The 16,876-nt window shown below is 50.4% G+C and overlaps 1 protein-coding gene across 4 annotated transcripts in view; it reads right to left on the reverse strand.

The window, feature by feature from the left end:
• FGD5 (FYVE, RhoGEF and PH domain containing 5) overlaps nucleotides 1-11,562 on the reverse strand; it is a 118,954-nt gene extending 107,392 nt beyond the window's left edge. For all 4 annotated transcript variants that reach the window (XM_027586446.2, XM_027586445.2, XM_027586444.2 and 1 more), the window contains exons 1-2: nucleotides 11,425-11,562; nucleotides 600-3,249 (exon numbers count right to left, since the gene is read on the reverse strand). In XM_027586446.2, coding sequence (XP_027442247.2) covers nucleotides 600-3,249; nucleotides 11,425-11,437 — 2,663 coding nt within the window. In that variant the 5' untranslated portion in view covers nucleotides 11,438-11,562. The remainder of the gene's footprint in view (nucleotides 1-599; nucleotides 3,250-11,424) is intronic.
• Between the last annotated feature and the right edge of the window lie 5,314 nt (nucleotides 11,563-16,876).

Below are 16,876 nucleotides of genomic sequence, written 5' to 3' on the forward strand. Positions count from 1 at the left end.
CATTCTTATTTCCAAGGTGAATGAGTCAAAAAAAAAAAAATCATCCTGGATGTACCTCTTAAAGGCTTCTATTCAGAAATTTAGCTCACGGCACCCTTCGCTCTTTAAACAATTTAAATAGATTATCTTTTCTAGTTCCCTTGAATAGAGTGTATATTTACATAGTAAAAGGGTATCAATCTCAATTTAGGGTATTTTCCTGATGGTGAATTTAGTTTGGCAGGATACCAGGACCTTCTCTCTTGGTGACTTTCCTGGAGGGGGACTAGCAAACCCGTCCTCCTAAATGAGAAATGTCTCTCAAATAATGGAAATACAAATGCTCACATTTACACTGTATTTGGTGTTTTAAACAATACTTTCACACAGATGATCATCTCTGATCTCTTCAAACACTCTGCCGTGAGGCAGCAGAAATCCCATTTCATAGATGTAGTAACTGGGCTCAGAGAGTAAAGCCACACACCCCAAGTCACACAGTTAGAAATAAACAGAGCCTGAGGCTAAAAAGCAAGTCCATTCTGTCCCCTACACCTAAGCTTACCTCTCAGACGGGGTCACTCTTGCCCAACAACAAAGAAAATATAATTTCACAGTACCTTTCTGCTTCTTGGTCTGTGCTCTGTTGTTTGCTTTCAAAGGCGTTGAAGCTGCTCATGTCCACGTAGCCGTCATTTTCATTTGCCGTGGACAGGGCTCTGCTCTGATCTTCAAACAGTTTTGTAAATGTCCCAGCCCTCGCGGGCCTCCGGGGTGGAATCTGAATATTTTCATAGTCTGAGTTCATGGCTGGGATGTTCTCATAGTCTGAAGTGTCGGCGTTGGGGAATGAGATGGACCTCGGCTTGGTCAGGGGCAAGGGCAGAAAGGGGGGCCGGGAGCGGTCTTCGAAGGACTCCACTCTGGACACCGTCCTGCTGAAGGGGACACCTTTCCTCTTGCCATCCCTGTAGAAGATGAGGGAGGAAGGGGAATCGGAAGCCCGGAGCTTGCCAGTCCTAGCCTTAAGCTGTGGGGAGTTGCTGAGGCTCCTGCGGTCAATTTCCAGAAGCCTGGCAGGCCCATGGTAGCTGGATTCTGAGGACGACCTGGAAGAAGACACGTTGACATCCACGTGCACTTTGTTCTCCGACTTCTTTTTAAAAGTCAGCGCCAGGAACCTCTTGAAGGATGACTTCTTCTTCTTGGTGTACTTGTCTGGGGGCTCACTCTCGATCAGCAGGGAGGGAGAGCTCTTTGTGATGGGCTTTTTGGTGATGCAGGCCAGGTCGAAAGGGGGCGGGATGTCGACCACAGAAGAGGGTGTTGAGGTGCCGCTGGACGGAAGGTGGTTCCTCTGGGAGAAACTCCCAGAGGAGCCAATCATACAGGGCAGAGAAAGGTTGTCATCTTTCCTTTTGATCCTATGGTCATCCAAGCCCGATGCCTCCGACTCCCGGTACAAGGAGACTGGAATCTCTCGGCCTTCCACAGAGAATGATCGGGGGTATAGAGTGAAGGCTCTGGGCTTTGCTGGCAAGGCCCTGCTGGCTTCCAGCGGTTTCCCCTCCAACGAAAGAACCGTCTTTCTCGCCTCCTTGGTGGCACCTCTAATGCCAATGGCTGATGAGCCAGCTTCTGGTCCGGTTTCTTCTGGGACAGTTTCTGGGACATAGCCAGCCAACTTCCCGGAGTGGGGCCTGGCCCTAGTGATGATGTTCTTCCTGTCGATGGAGACCAGGCCACCCTCAGCATCAGAGTTCATTTCTTCATTCGTGCCATAACCACTCAGCATGTCAGATGCAGCCTGTGTCTCAGGCTTCTCTCCTTCCCCAGGGTCAGCCCCTTGCTCCAGGTCAACACCCATCTCATAGGGGTTGGTGAGCCCATCGTCTATGGCATCCTCATCCTCTGGCATGACCACCACGTCAGGGACAGAGGGGCCCTCCCTAGGGCCACATGAAGTTCCAACAACGGGATCCTGCTCGGCACGTTCTCCAGACTGTGGTTCCTGCTGTGACTCTAAATCTTTTGCTGACTTGGAAAAAGAGTAGCTCTCGCTACAGAAAGAGGTGCTCTCAGTCGGAAAGAACTCGTAGGGACTTCCTGAGAGTGAAGTCACAAATTCATCCATGCCATCATTCTCGAAAGGAATGATTTGGCAGCTCTCCTCGGCAGGTTCTTCCTGTACCAGGTCTTCACCTTCTCGAGGGTCCTCTCGCACCTCCTCGGTGACTGCTGCCATTTCTTCTGGGTCCGTTTTCTCATTTTGGTCAGGTGGTTCATCCTGGTCAACGTGGTCACCACTGGCTGTGGCATCTTCACCCCCCTCCTCTGGGACTTCAGGGCTGTCTGTGGCCATCTCTGCCTCCTGAACACCCAATGCCAAGCCCTCATTCCCTGTGGGTTCCTTGCTGTCATCTTCAGCATCCCCCTCAGGGGGCCTGTCAGAATCCACATGTTCATCTGGAGTCCCTGGTTCTGTGTTGGTGAAGCCCTCCTCACCACCCTTTCCTGCCTCCCTGGGTGTCCCAGGCTCATCACTGGGAGTTGCTGAACCCTCTAAATCAACGTGACTTAGAATGATATCAGTCGGAAGGACTGCTTCTCCATCCCAAGGGCCCCTGTCCTCCAGGTTGTACACGTTGTGTTCTTCCACTAGCTTCTCTTCCTCCTCACTTGTAAATGTCTGCTCCTCTGCCCCCAGGTCACGGGCACCGTCCTCCACCCCCACCTTCTCAGGGGTGGGGGCTATGCCTCCAACAACCTCTTCACCCAGCACCACTTCAGCTGGGGCTGCCAAGTCCTCAGCAGCTCCCATCCCCTCCAGGTCGCTCTCCTCGCCTCCCTCCTGGCACTCCTCTGCCCCAGCGGCATCTGGAGGCACCATTACTGCATTCTCCGCAGAGTTGCTACCCCTGGGTTCGTCCTCTTTTGGCGGAGCCTTGGGGACCATGATGTACTCCTCATCAGCCTCAGACTCAGAGCACTCCAAGTTGGACCGGTGCTCTCCGTAAAGCCCCCTGTCAACGCAGAGCACTTTCCCGTTGCTGCATTTGTTCAAGCTGTTGATCATGTACACGCTGGCTCTCCACTCACTGGGGGTCGCCAGCCTGGGCTTAGGGGCAATGGGGGGTTTTGGCCCCCTAGACATGGAGTTGGGACTGTGAAGACTATCAGGCCGGGGTGATGAAGGGAATTTGGGTGCTGTCACAGGTGTGAGGGGACTGGCAGTCTTTGGCTTGGGAGCAACTGGTGGTTTTGGTGAATCTAAAGGATGAAAATAGAGAAAACAAGGACACAAAAAGTATAGTTACCCTTATTTCCATTCAGAGTCTACCACTTAGCATTTTCAAGAAAACATTGAAGATAGGTTCCCAACCTATGTGAGCCCAATCTACTAGGTTCTGTCTTCGGTTTATGTCCTCCACCACCATCTTTAAAATCCCTTCACCTCTACTGATAATTCATTCTGTAAACAAAGTGAATAGATCTTCCTTTTGTACACAGTCCAGCTAACAAAACTCAACTCAATGACATACTCCTCAAACAAAGGTGTGCGGATCATTGTAATCATTGATCCAACAACCATGCATTAAATGCTTTCTAGGTGCCAGGTAGCCATGAGACAATGTTGAACTTGACAGTCACCATCCCTGCCACCCTCATGGAGCTTACATTCATTCTACAGTTAGTTCATTGGATACCTACTATCTATATGCATAGCACCGTAGACAGGAAGGTCTTCTAGGGTCAAAGAGAAGGATACCTCTCTTGAGCACTTGCAGTTGAGTCAGGGAGGCAAGACTAACAGAACAATTGGAGGACAGAGCCACAGACCCTTGGAATGTTATGATTAAATAGCCATTATCTCACTCCTTCAGGGACAATACACCAAAGGTCTGTGACAATGATGCATGACTCTTCTAAGGGTCACCTCTGAATTCTACATGCTTTAAGACTGGTGCCTAGCTAACTGCCCTGCATCCAAATTTCAGGGTATCTGGATTTCATGGGAGAAACCGTATGGTATTTTCTGACATGGATATTTGCAAAAAGTCTCCTGCCTTATGGATGTGCAGGATCTATCTGACATGTCAGAATAAAGGATGTGATACAAATGCACGTGCAACAGGAGTCAGAGAAGCAAGAGTTACCATGACTAGGAAGACCTCCTGGAGAAGGTGAAATTTCAGCTGTATTTTGCAGAATGGGAGGGATCTGGACAAGTGCAAGGGTCAAGGGAGTAGCTGCCCACTTCCAAGTTCATCTGCCCTGCAACAAGCATGCCTCCATGCCCCCAAGCCCCTGGCCACACTGTGGACAGAGTGAGGAATGAAGCTTTCCAGGAAGGCATCTCCATCCTGACATCTCCACTTCAAATGCACTTCTTGGCTTCCCACTGCTCATAGATGACAACATACAAGTCTCCCCTTGAGCCAGCCCCTCCTCCCAGTGCCATCCCCACTAAGGCCTGGGTTTGACACAGAGCAGCTTCAAAATGCCAGCCTGGCTCATGACAGAAGGGAGATGGAGCAAAAGTCCTAGAAGTCCGTCAGCAAACTTCACCTCCCTATGCATTGGACTCCCAGGTAAACCCTTGCAGCACCTAATCCCAGTCATCTGTAGCTCAAGGCTCTCTGGCAGAGACAGAGTGTGAGCCATGTTTATATCACATATGTAATTTTAAATTTTCTCATAGTCACATTAAAAAAGTAAAAAAGAAACAGGTGAAATTAATTTTAACAATACTTTTTTAATTCAATATATCCAAAATACCATCATTTTGGATATCATCATGTAATCAATGAATCATGTCTGGATCAACATGTCATCAATATACAAAATTTATTAAGGAAATATTTGACATACTTTTTTTGTACTAAGTTCTTGAAATCTAATGTGTATTTTACACTTTTCAGCACACCACAATTCAGATTAGCCACATTTCAGCTACTCAGTGGCCACATGTGGGTGGTGGCTACGGTGCTGGCCAGCACAGTGCTAACTGGTTTTAACCCATCTCCGTGGGACTGTTCCATTGGCACCTCAATTTCAATAAATCTGAAGCCAAAGTAAGTATCTCCCCTAAACTGGCAGAACTATGTAAAAATTAGCTGAGGATGCCCCAAAGGAAATTAAAAAGGCCTGGAATAGCAAGAATATAGGTGCCCATATACTCTGTTCCTGAAAGGGCCCGATTTTAGAGCCTCTTTAGTTACACTTTGCAAATAAATCTAATGAATTTAGTGGTCTGGTTTTCCAGTGTACAGCTAATTAGGAGGGGTAGGGATTGGCAGTTGGAACAGGAATACCGCCAAGTGTAAAATGTGGTAGCGGCCAGTAAGAAAGGGAGAGAAGAGACACAGCTGTCAAGACTCTAAAGCACCCACTGCACCAACCCCCTAACCCACACCTATATTCATCCACAAAAACCCACCCAACTATGTGGAGTTTAAACAGCTAACCATTAGCTAGTCTGTCATTGTAGAGTAACAGAGTGAGCCTTTGGAGCCTGGCTGATCTGGGTTCAAATCCTGACTTTGCCACTTATAAGCAATGAAACCGAGCCTCAGTTTCTTCATCTGTAAAATGGGCACACTGGGAACACCTACTCTCAAGAGGTTACGAAGATTAAAAGATAGATATTAAAAGTGCCCAGCAGTAGGTCTTCAAGTAGAAGTACTCAATAATGAGAAGCTATTATTATTCTAATAATGTCAGTCTTTGCCTATCCCACATCTTCCCCTGGTATAAGTCTTGCTTTACACTGATATATAATATTAGGTTCAAGCTCCCAACATCAGGTGTCAGGCACTGGCATGAAATTATTCTTTGAGGGTGGGGACTCTCATTTCTCATCCTTAGCAGGTGGTATTTCACAGGAGTGCCATGAGACCTGAGAAAGGGACAGATGGGCCATGAAAAACGACCATCGCCTTGGCTGCATCAGCCCCACCCCCACTCCATCCTTCATCCAATCAAGCTATTGATCTGTGGGCGCTCTCTCCTCAAGAAAGGTTACAGTGGGCGTCTGAGGCGTGATCCTGCAAGAAAATGCCTTCCCCACAGGATCCCCTAGGAATGACAAGTATCTAGTGTCCATGTCCTGCTTCCAGCTCTGAGATTCAGGGTGTTTCACCTGCATCCTCTCTGAGATCAAAGGATGCCAGAATCAGAAAGGCTTTGTCTGACCCCTCAGGAAAAGATGAGGAAACTGAGGCACATAGAGGCGAGGCATACAGTTTTCAGCAAGCCTGGAGCAAGGCCCACGTAGAATGTGGGTTTCTTGCTTCCTGGTCTAGTCACTTGAACCTCTGCCTTCGCCCTTTTGCCCTTGAGCTTTCTTCTACAGTGGAGACTCAGGGCTCCCAGTTTCTAGTGAGGCAGAAAAGGGTAAAATTCAAGGAAACTGAGACCAGAGAGACCAGAGACAGCTAGCCAGGTGTGAAATTTACATAAGGCTGAGTCCAGGGTTCAGAAGTACTAACCGACCCTAAGGTGAATGACTGGCTTTCATTTACTCCCATCTAATTCCCATTAATCCGATTCCTTCAAACAGACATTTATTGAGCACCTACTATGTGCAGGGCACTCACCTAGAATCTTTGGACAAATCAATAAACAAAAACAAATACGTTGGCCCTGGCGAACCTTATATTCTGGTAGAGGAAGATAAGCAATAAAAAGAAGCATATTATTGTACATTAGATGATCATAAAGTCTATGGAAAAAGATTAGGAGTTCGGTTTTTTTGTTTGTTTTTTTCAATTTTAAATTGGGATAGGCCTCACTGAGAGGACATTAGAGCAAAGACTAGAAAGATGTGAGGGAAGCCAGGACTCAGGTGGTGTGTTCAGGGAGGGCCAGAGTGGCTAGAAGGGAGGGATGAGCGAGCAACAGGGAGAAGCAGGAAATGAGGTCAGAGGTCACAGGGAGAGTGTAGATCATACAGGGCCCCCCAAACAGAAGAAGGACACGCATACTCTGGTGAATGTGCTGAAATAGGTAGAAGTGGTGTGGATGGATGCAGGGACACCCATGAGGAGGCTCTTGCAATAATCCAGGCAAGAGATGAGACAATGGAGGCTTGGACCAGGTTGGCAGTAGTGGAAGTGGTAAAGAAGAGTCAGATTCCAAATATGAAGGCAGAGCTGGCAGGATTTGCTGACATTTTGAACATGGGGTGTAAAAGGAGCGAAGTCAAGGACAACACCAAGGTTTTGAGTCAGAGGAACTGGGAAAGAGAATTCAGTTGGTGCTGGGGAGGGAAAGCCAGAATTTCAGTTTGCACGTGTTAAACCTGAGATCTGTACCACACGCCCAGGTGGAGACAGATATCAAGTGGGCTCCCAGATATACCAGTCTGGGTTCAGAGGAGAGGTCTGGCTGGAGGCAACCATCACAGAGATAGAATTTAAGGCCTGCGCCTGGTGAGATCACCAAGTGAATGAGTGTGAACAAAGAAAAGAGCAGGGCCCAGGAGGGAGCCCCAGTGGCCCTGAGGTTATGAGAAGGAGTCAGGGAAAGACACACTGAGGAGGAATGGAAGAAAATGAAGGTTGTGTGAGAGCTTCAGCTCTGCTCCCTCCCTCCTCCCTCACAAAAAGGAGCCCCACAGAGCCCCTATCCTCAGTACAAGTTTATTTGGGTCCCAGACCAATTCTGCCTAGAGAAGACCCATGGGAAGAGATAGCATTGGGGGGCATGTGGAAGGACGAGGAGGATTTTCCTGATCAAAAAAGAGGCTGGGTATGCCATATAGAGGGAATAGAATGTGTAGAGGCCCAAAGGCACTTTGGGAGTATGGTAAAGAGTTCAGTATGGCGGGGATGGGGGATTACAGGATAAATCTGGGCTGGGGCTTCCTCCTCCGGGTTAAGCTCAACTTTCTGACTATCCAGAACCCAGCATGGGTGGAGCTGGTGGACCCTCTGCTATCTCATGAGTTCCTCTGGCTGTGGTGTGAACCTTCCTTCTCCCAGTATCACAGAGCCCGGGGCAGGGGTGGGGGGGGGGCTCATACCTCTCTGCCCAGGACCTCTTGGCAATTTGCTATGCGTTAGGATAACTCAAGTACAGAATACCCTTTGAGCCAAGATGCCAAGAGTTAACTGACAGTGGGGGAACCACAATGACAGGAGGAAGAGATTTTTAACAGCTTCTGGTGATAGAAATCATTCCCAGCCAGGCCCCATTACTAGTTTATATTTTCTCTATTTCAATTAAGTATCTGTCACTCACACCCACACATGCTGCTGTTTCCTTGTCAGTTATGTAGAGGTTAAATGAGAAGGGGCATTGGGAGGAGCACTGGACTAGGAGTCAGGAGCTCTGATCACTCCTGGCTCTGCCATTAATTGGACGTGTGACCTTGGGCAAGTCCCTTCCCCTCACTGAGCCTCAGTTTCCCCATCTGTAGAGCAGGGGTGCTGCACCAACCAGTCAGTAAGTGCCTTCTGCTCCAGCCGACTATAGCATATTTAAACTCATGGCTCTTCTCGTGTCCCCTGATATCCCCTTGTTCAGTACCTGAGTCTGTTTAAACTGCAGTTCACTATATTCCCCCTGGAACTCTCATAGCCATATGTTCCAAGAGTAATTATCTTCCAATTTCACCTTCCAATTGCATCTTAATTTAACTTTCATTCCTGGGTGCCTGCTGGAATGTCCAAGCCAAGCCTGATGATTTCTAATTAGGCTGTTGTTAAGCTAGTCCAGTGATCCACGACAGGGCACATACCGGGAAGACTGCAGGGACAAAGCGGGAAAAGCATGGGGCCCCAGGCTCAGACAGACTTGGGCTCCAATCCCAGCCCTGGCACACATCATCTGTGTCATCCTGAGCATGACACTTTGCCTCTCTGACCCTGTTTCTTTCTTGGTAAAATGAAATAAATACCTCCTTTTTCTCTAAGGATGTTGAGAAGTTCAAAGGAAATAACAGACATAAGACACCTAACAGTCAGTTGGCTATAATTTCTTGGGCACTTACTATGTGTTTAGCACTGGATAAAAAAGCAGGCTCTCAAGCTGGACAGTGTGTGTTTCAATCCCATCTTGGCTCAGTGACCGTAAGATCCCTGCAACTCAGTTTTCCCATAGGGATAGCAAGAGTACTTACCTCATAAGTTTACTGTGAAAACTGAATTGATTGAAGTAAAACACTTAAAAGCAGCACCTAGTTCGCAGTAAGTGACCAATAAATATTAGCCAGTATTCACTGGTAGCTTATGACAGACACTATTCCAGACACCTTATAAGGTTTATTTAATCATGAGAACTCAATGACAAAGATCATACTATCCCCATTTTTCAGATGAAGAAACTGAGGCACAGAAGTGAAGTAACCTCCTCGAGGTCACATAACTAAGTACATAGTGGTTCTGAAATTCAGTCCCATGGAGTCTGTGAACCACTATGTTACATGATCAGGAAATTCAGAGCATGGCACACAGAGATCATTATGTGAGCTTCCCATCATTGCCAGCACACTGAAAAAGTAACCAGGTTTGTGCTGGAGGCAAGTTACAGGAAGGCTAAACCCAAGAGTAGCAACTGCTAAGATTTCCTGGGACCAAACCTGCCTCTCAGTTTATTCCGGCTCATTCCATCCCCCCAGATTCTCAGAAAAGGGAGGGCTTGCCCAAGCCTCAAGCAGGGAAACGTGGGAAAACTGGAACCGCTCTCACCATTGTTTTAAGTGAGTTTTATTAGGAGTGTAGAAAAAGCTAGCCCGGCTCTGTTCAGGCTGTGCCAGAAACAGGCAGGAGGCGACCTCTTCCTCCAAGGAATGGCTGGCTGGGCACTGGGACCCTGCTCCAGCCTCTCCCAAAGTGCCACCCCTGCTGTGACCCACACTCCCTCACCGTCCAGGCATCCACATGCCCAGCAACAACAGGGCCTGGACACAGGAAGGCTGCTTCCACACTCCCAAGTCCCCGAGTGTCGCCTTTGTCAAATCAGTCCAGCCAAATATCTCCCGTCTGCATTTCACTCCTAAGACAATGACTTTTTTCATTAAAAAGACTTAAAAAAGAAAAAAACCCACAACACACACACACACACACACACACACACACACACACACACACACACGGCAGCAGGATATGGTTCTAAGACAGCCAAAATGGTGGCTTCCTGTTTCTTTAGGGATGTGTGTTTTGGAGTATGGCTTCGGACAAGGGTGTTGGTCCAGGAGGGGGCTGCCTTCTGCTCAATTTTAAAAGAAAAAGAAAAAAAGAGTGACTATCGCTCCTTGGCAGGGAAATTAAGTTAGCTGAGCCCCTTGCTTTGCAAACTCGCCTCTTCGAGGGAACTTTCTGCCCTTGCGGTGGATGGTGTCAGGAATCCTGAGAACGATTCCAGGCATCGCCCATCTGAGTCTCAGTTACTAAATCTGTTAAATGGCACTCCTCTGAAGGGACTGCTAGTATTCGCTATCAAACGCATTCTGGATTTCCCGGAATCCCCTGAACTGGCAGAGTCAGATTCATGAGGCAGAGACTCGAGGGATGGGAGGGAACGTCTGGAGTGCGGCTCAGCCTCGGCGAGGAGTGTCCCCCTTGGCGTTTCGTCCCCTGGGGGAGGCACAAAGAGGGCCCCCGGCCAGGGCCCTGCGAGGGAGGGGTGCGCTGCGGGGGGGGGGGTAAATTTAGGGCTTTTTTTTTTTTTTAAAGATTTTATTTATTTGACAGAGAGACACTGCGAGAGAGGGAACACAAGCAGGCGGCAGTGGGAGAGAGAGAAGCAGACTCCCCGCCGAGCAGGGAGCCCGATGCGGGGCTCCATCCCAGGACCCCGGGATCATGACCCTAGCCGAAGGCAGACGCTTAACGACTGAGCCACCCAGGCGCCCCAATTTAGGGCTTTCTAGTCTCCTCCAGGGAGTGAGCTCCAAAGTCTCGGGGTCTAGGAGAGAGGAGGGAGCAGGAATCGTCTTAAGAGTGCGCCGCCGGGTACGGAGGGGCCAGTAATAGACCCCGGGGTGGGGAAGAGTTCCGGAAGGACCCCGGGGCCCAGGAAGGCCCTCTGAGGGGCCAACGAGGGCCTGGCGGGAACCCCGAGGAGCCGGAGTGAGGATTCAGGGGCGCGACCAAGTTGCCTTCGCGAAAGGAGCGTTTCTCTGTTGCCGAGCGGTGCCCCACACTGGGGTCGCGGTGGGAGCGGCGGAGGGCGTACGCGGCCAGGGTGCGGCCTCGCGGAGACTGAGGGGGCGTCCCCCAGGCGGGGCGTCTCGGACAAGGGGCCCCCCGATGAGTCTCAACCTCCTCGGCCGGGGGGCTCCGGACCCGCCCATATCTCGGCCGCAGCCGAGCAGAGTGGGAAGGTCGGGGCATTTTTCGGCGGCTCGCTCCAGGGGCCCCGTGGGCTCCAACTTGGAGCGCCTGGCGCCGTCCCCTCGCGCGCGTCCCGCGGCGCCAGAGGTCGAGCGGAGCCTCCTACCTGCTCTGTTCATTTTCCAGCACGCCCAGCCCGGGGCCGCCCGTCGGTCAGTCAGTCGGTCCGTCCCAGCGCGAGTCCGCGCGCCGCCTTACTCCATGGCCGCCCCGCGGGGCCAGCACTCCCTGGCGCCCGCCCCGCCCCCCCGGCGCGCGCCGGACTCCGCGCGGCGCGCAGGGCAACTGGGGGCGCGGGGCGCGAGCCTCCGGGCTGGGCTGGGCGGGGCGGGGCGGGGAGGGGGCGCGAGCGCGGGGCGCTCGGGGCGGCGGCCGGGGCAGCGCGCTGCGTCGCCTTCGCTCGCGATTCCGCGCGCAGCGAGGGCCGAGTGGGGACGCGGGCCGCGAGCCTCCGGGGACGGGGTCGCGCTGGCCGGGGGCGGGAGAGGGGATGGGGCGCGAGTGCACCGCGCGTGGGGCGGCGGCCGGGGCAGCGCGCAGCGTCGCGTCCGCTCCGAGTCCCCGCTCCGTACCGGGCGCGCAGCGCTCAGGGCGCCGCGCCTCTGCCGCCGCTGCGCCTCCGCCCCCTCCTAGACGTTTCCTCCCGCTCTGAGGAAGGCTTTTTTTTTTTTTTTTTTTTTCCTTTCTGCTCTGTCAGGGATCGCAGGAGATGAGGGGCGAGGCGTCCCCGCGCACATTTAAAGGGGCCGTGGTGACTCGGGAGCCGCGCGAGGTTTAAGGGACCAGGATCAATTGAGGGGAAGGAGGGAGCCGGCGAGTGGGCTTTTGGAGACCTCCTAGCGCCTCGTCCAAGGGACCGTCCATCTCTCTTTTCAACCTCGGGCATGCATTCGGTCCTGGATCAAGCGCTGTGCAGAGAGCAGAATAAGAACGCTCCCAGTTCTTACCCTCATGGAGCTTAGATGGGAAGTCAGTGGAGACACAGTCAAATAAGCAATATCATTTCAGAGAGAGTGATAAATGCCTTCAGAGAGATAAGCCAGGGTAATGGGGCAGAGCACTGATTCTCAAAGTGTGCAGATCAGCATTGGAATTGCTAGAAATGCAAATTCTCAGGACACCCCTCCCCCCACCAGACTTACTGAATCAGAAATCCTGTGTCTAACAAAACCTTCAGGTCTTTCTGATGTAAGCTGAAGTTTGAGAACCACTTGTATAGAGAATGGGTGATCAAGGAAGGCCTCCCTGAGGAGGTGACGTTGAAAGGAAGACCTGGTTGATGAGGCTTTCTTTGTTCACTCAGCGCACACTGGCCAGCATCTCCCTGGGACCAGGCCTGGTGCTAGATGATATGGATGATCTGACCAAGCCTTGGCCCTGGTCCTGGTCTGATTTGCCATGCAAACATAGGCAGAGTGCTGGGATTGGGACAGGAGTGCAGGAGAGCTTGTGGGAACTCAGAGGTGCTCCACCTCCCCAGAGTGAAGAGGGTTGAAGCAAAGGAAAGGCCTTTCAAGTGGAGGAGATAAACTGAGCAAAGACTTAGAGGTGTGAAAAGGCATAGCTTGTTGGAGCAGCCCTAAGGGTTGGCTTGGCAGGGAAATAGCTGGTGGAAGCGTCCCAATAGGAGCAACAAAAAGACTGGGATGAGAGGTGCTTTTTTTTTTTTTTTTTTTTTTAAGTAATCTCTTTGCCCACTGTGGGGCTCGAACTCAAAACCCGAAGATCAAGAGTCCCGTGCTCCACCGATTGAGCCAGCCAGGTACCCCAGAGGTGCTTTGAATACCATACTAAGGGCTTCCTTCCATCAGACGTTGAAAGCTGAGGGCAAGGACTATATCTTCCACATATAACTACATTTATGGAGTGCCTAATGTGTGCCTGGCACAGCTCTGTATATGCATATTTACTCATTTAAGCTTCATTACAACCCTTGTGAAGCTGGTATCAAAATTCTTCCCATTTTAGGGGCACCTGGGTGGCTCAGTTGGTTAAGCATCTGACTCTTGACTTCAGCTCAGGTCATGATCTCATGGTTCATGAGACTGAGCCTATGAGATTGAGCCCTATGTCAGGCTCCGCACTCAGCAGGGAGTCTGCTTGAGATTCTCTCCCTCTGCCCCTACCCCCACTCACATGTGCTTGCACACTCTCTCTCTCTCAAATTTATTTATTTGAGAGAGAGCACAAACAGGGTGAAGGGCAGAGGGAGAAGCAGACTCCCTGCTGAGCAGGGAGCCCGATGTGGGACTCGATCCCAATCATGACCTGAGCCGAAAGCCCATGCTTAACCGATTGAGCCACCCAGGCACCCAAAATAAATAAATCTTTAAAAAAAAAATTCTTCCGATTTAACATTTGAGGCAACAGAGCAAATTGCTAAAATGAGATTTCCTGATTCTGTTCTTGCCCTTGCTGCTCCATGTCTGCATCCCCAAAACCCACCTCAAGATGTGGCTTGGTCATTTAGTAGTTTGGTTGTGAGTCTACTATGTACCAGGGTGTAGGCATTCAGCAATTCCAGCACTCTGTGGGAAGGGTGGCAAGAAGTGCGTGTGTTGGGAGAGGGGGATGTCTCAATTCATGTGGAAATTGGGGGAGGAACATGGAACATACCCCCTTCCCACTAGCACCAGCATTCCCTCCTGTCCATCAAATGGGGAAGGAGCCCAGAAACGACCCCTTGCCAAGGTGATGGCTCCAGGCAGGGGCTGTGCATATTAGGTGTTCACTAAAAATATGTGAAAAATACAGACATGAAGGTCTGATTGGAATCATTATATAAGCTAGTTGGTGCCCGGCACACAGAAGGTGTTCGATGCACACATACTGAAGACAGGAATGAATACATTTCAGTTAGGTCATGTGAAAAAGGCTCTGAAGAGGTTACACTCTTTTTTTTCCCCCAGGATTATGAAAAATCTTACATAGTGTCCTCACACTCACGAAGCACTTCCATACACCTAACTAGGTTTGTAGGTTTTGTTTCCATTTATTTTTATTGTTTAATGACCACAGTATAGAATTAGATTATGCACAATTTCAGGCAAGGGCATAAGGTGTACCACAGTTTCTCTAAATTGGGAATGGAATTTGATCCTTTCAAAGGACCTTTTCATCTCCGAACTGTCATGGAGTTCTTAGGCCTCCAACCTTTTGTAGAGAAACACTTGTGCCTCTGGAATAGAAAATCTACACCAGAATTTGTGTTACATGGACAGGCTCTTAATAAACTTTATGGATCCCTGCCTGGAAGTGGTGGAGAAGGGGATGGAGATGGTGATGGTGGAGGTGGGAGAGGTGATGTTTGAGGCAAAGCAGGTGGAGGTGGCGAGGTGACAGAGTAGCAATGGAAGTCAGGGTGAATATGATGTAGTTCGTGATGGTAGAGGAGATAGAGGTAGTGGAACAGATAGATGTGGAGGTGGTAGACTTGGAGGAGGTAATGGAGGTGGTTGTGGAGTTGGTCAAGGTAGTGGAGGTGGTGGAACTGAGTGAAGTGATGAAGGTGGTGGTGGAGCAGAAAGAGGTGATGGACATGGTGGAGATGAGTGAGCTGATGGACGTGGAGTTGAGTGAGAGGATGGACGTGGAGGTGGAGTTGAGTGAAGTGATGGAGGTGGTGGTGGAGTTGAGTGAGCCGATGGACATGGAGGTGGAGTGGGTCAAGGTGATAGAGTGAGGGGATGGACGTGGTGGAGCAGCTAGTAGAGAAGGTGAGGGGTGTCTGTCTGAATATGGGTACAAATGAGTGAGTGGATATGTCACTTCAATATTTGATGCAAAAAGAAATGTGCTTAAAAGTTGAGCTTGTTTCTGGGAATTAGCAATACAACCCAAACAACCTAGGACCCTAGGGCAGGAGCAGGAGGGGGAGGCTCAGATAATTCACTCAACAGTCAATGTCATCCTTCGCTGTAGGGCCTGTGCAAAGAAGGGAGGGCAGGAAGAACCTCATGCTTTGCTAAACCCTTTCCACGACTGTTGAATTTGGGATTTGAGGCTAAGCCAAGTCTACTTAAAAAGATCATAGCACCAGTGATAGTTGGGAAAAAAACACAGGTCGAAACTCGTTTAGCTGAAGCCACAAGTTGGTGAGGAGTGATGGACTATGAAGTGGAAACGCTTATTCCTGTGCTTGCTTTTCCTAATAAGAGAAAATGGATGTGAAAGACCATAAGGCTTTACAAACATCCGGTGCTAATATTGGTGGTTGGACTTGCTTAGTCCTTATGGAGCTGAGCCATAACCACTCACTGAGCTCGGGGGATGGCTGCAAAAACCACAAAGCGCACAGCCATGTGGGGTAAGGAGCCCTTCACTCAGGAATTCTTCCCAAGAGTCCTATAAAGGGATTATTATATCCCCATTTCCCACAAGGGAAGATTGAGGCCCAAATGGGGGAAATGACCTGCCCTACAACTGAGCCAAGACTCAACCATTCACTTCAAGAACATAGTCTGAGTTCTTAAGCACCAAACTACACCATTCTCTCTGTGATGGGCCAGAAGTCTGCTAAGATTTCCATGGTTTCCAAATCACTCCTACTGTCTCAGTCCTTCTCAGCAGACCATGAGCCACCTGCGGGGGGGCGGGGGGGCGTTATGCCCACTTGACAGACTGGGAAACTGAGGCCCAGAGGGGATGATACAACAAGTTAGGGGAACAGCCAGCACTGGAATCCATAGCCCCTGTCACCCAGGCCCAAGCCAGAACCACCTGGAGCCTGAGACCATGCACCTTCTCCTCCGATGCTAACAGTCGTTAGCTTTGCCTTTTAAGGGCAGCCCCTCTTTGCTTTTCTGCAAGAGTCTGACAGGACAGGGCATGACACACATGACCCACAGCAGGAGTCAGGCCTCCCTGACCAGGCCTTCCTTCTCTCTCCCTCTTTCTTTTCCTTCCTCCTGTCTTTCTACATGCCCTGGATGGTCAGAGTGGCCAGCAGCAACCTCCTTCACAGTGGTGGCCCAGCCCACATCTGCAGGAGCGTTGGAAGGGGCATTCAAGGGAACCAACTGTGTGTGGTTCTGATACGTCCAGGGAACAGCTAGGTGGGAGCCTCCGAGCCTGAGGAACTGGGGGTGCAGGGGACGTGGCCAACCGGCGTGTTGCCAGTTGAGGCTTTGGCAAGGTAAACAAGCAACACTAACAAGTGCTGACAGCTAACATTGACAGAGCGCTCTCTCTGTGTGCTTCTTATGGCCACGTGGCGTGGCTTCATCATTACCTCCATTTCACAGTTAACAAAACTGAGGTACAGGGAGGTAAGAGGTTTACTCAAGGCTCAGAGCTAGTGGTGGAGTTGGGACTAGACCTAGGTCTTTCTGTCCCCAAGGCCTGCACTATTTCACGTTGCATCGTATCTGTCCAAGAGCACCGTGGCAGAATCAGGGACAGAATGCTTGGTGGCCTTCCCTCCTTCCCTCCCTCCCTCCTTCCCTTCCTTTCCTTCCTTCCTTCCTTCCTTCCTGCCTGCCTGCCTGCCTGCCACAAAAATGCACCGAGTGCTTACTCTATGCCAGACACTGGGCTGGGTACCAGATAAACAGGCCAGA

This window comes from Zalophus californianus, chromosome 1, assembly GCF_009762305.2.
Source record: "Zalophus californianus isolate mZalCal1 chromosome 1, mZalCal1.pri.v2, whole genome shotgun sequence".
Classification (NCBI taxonomy): domain Eukaryota; kingdom Metazoa; phylum Chordata; class Mammalia; order Carnivora; family Otariidae; genus Zalophus; species Zalophus californianus.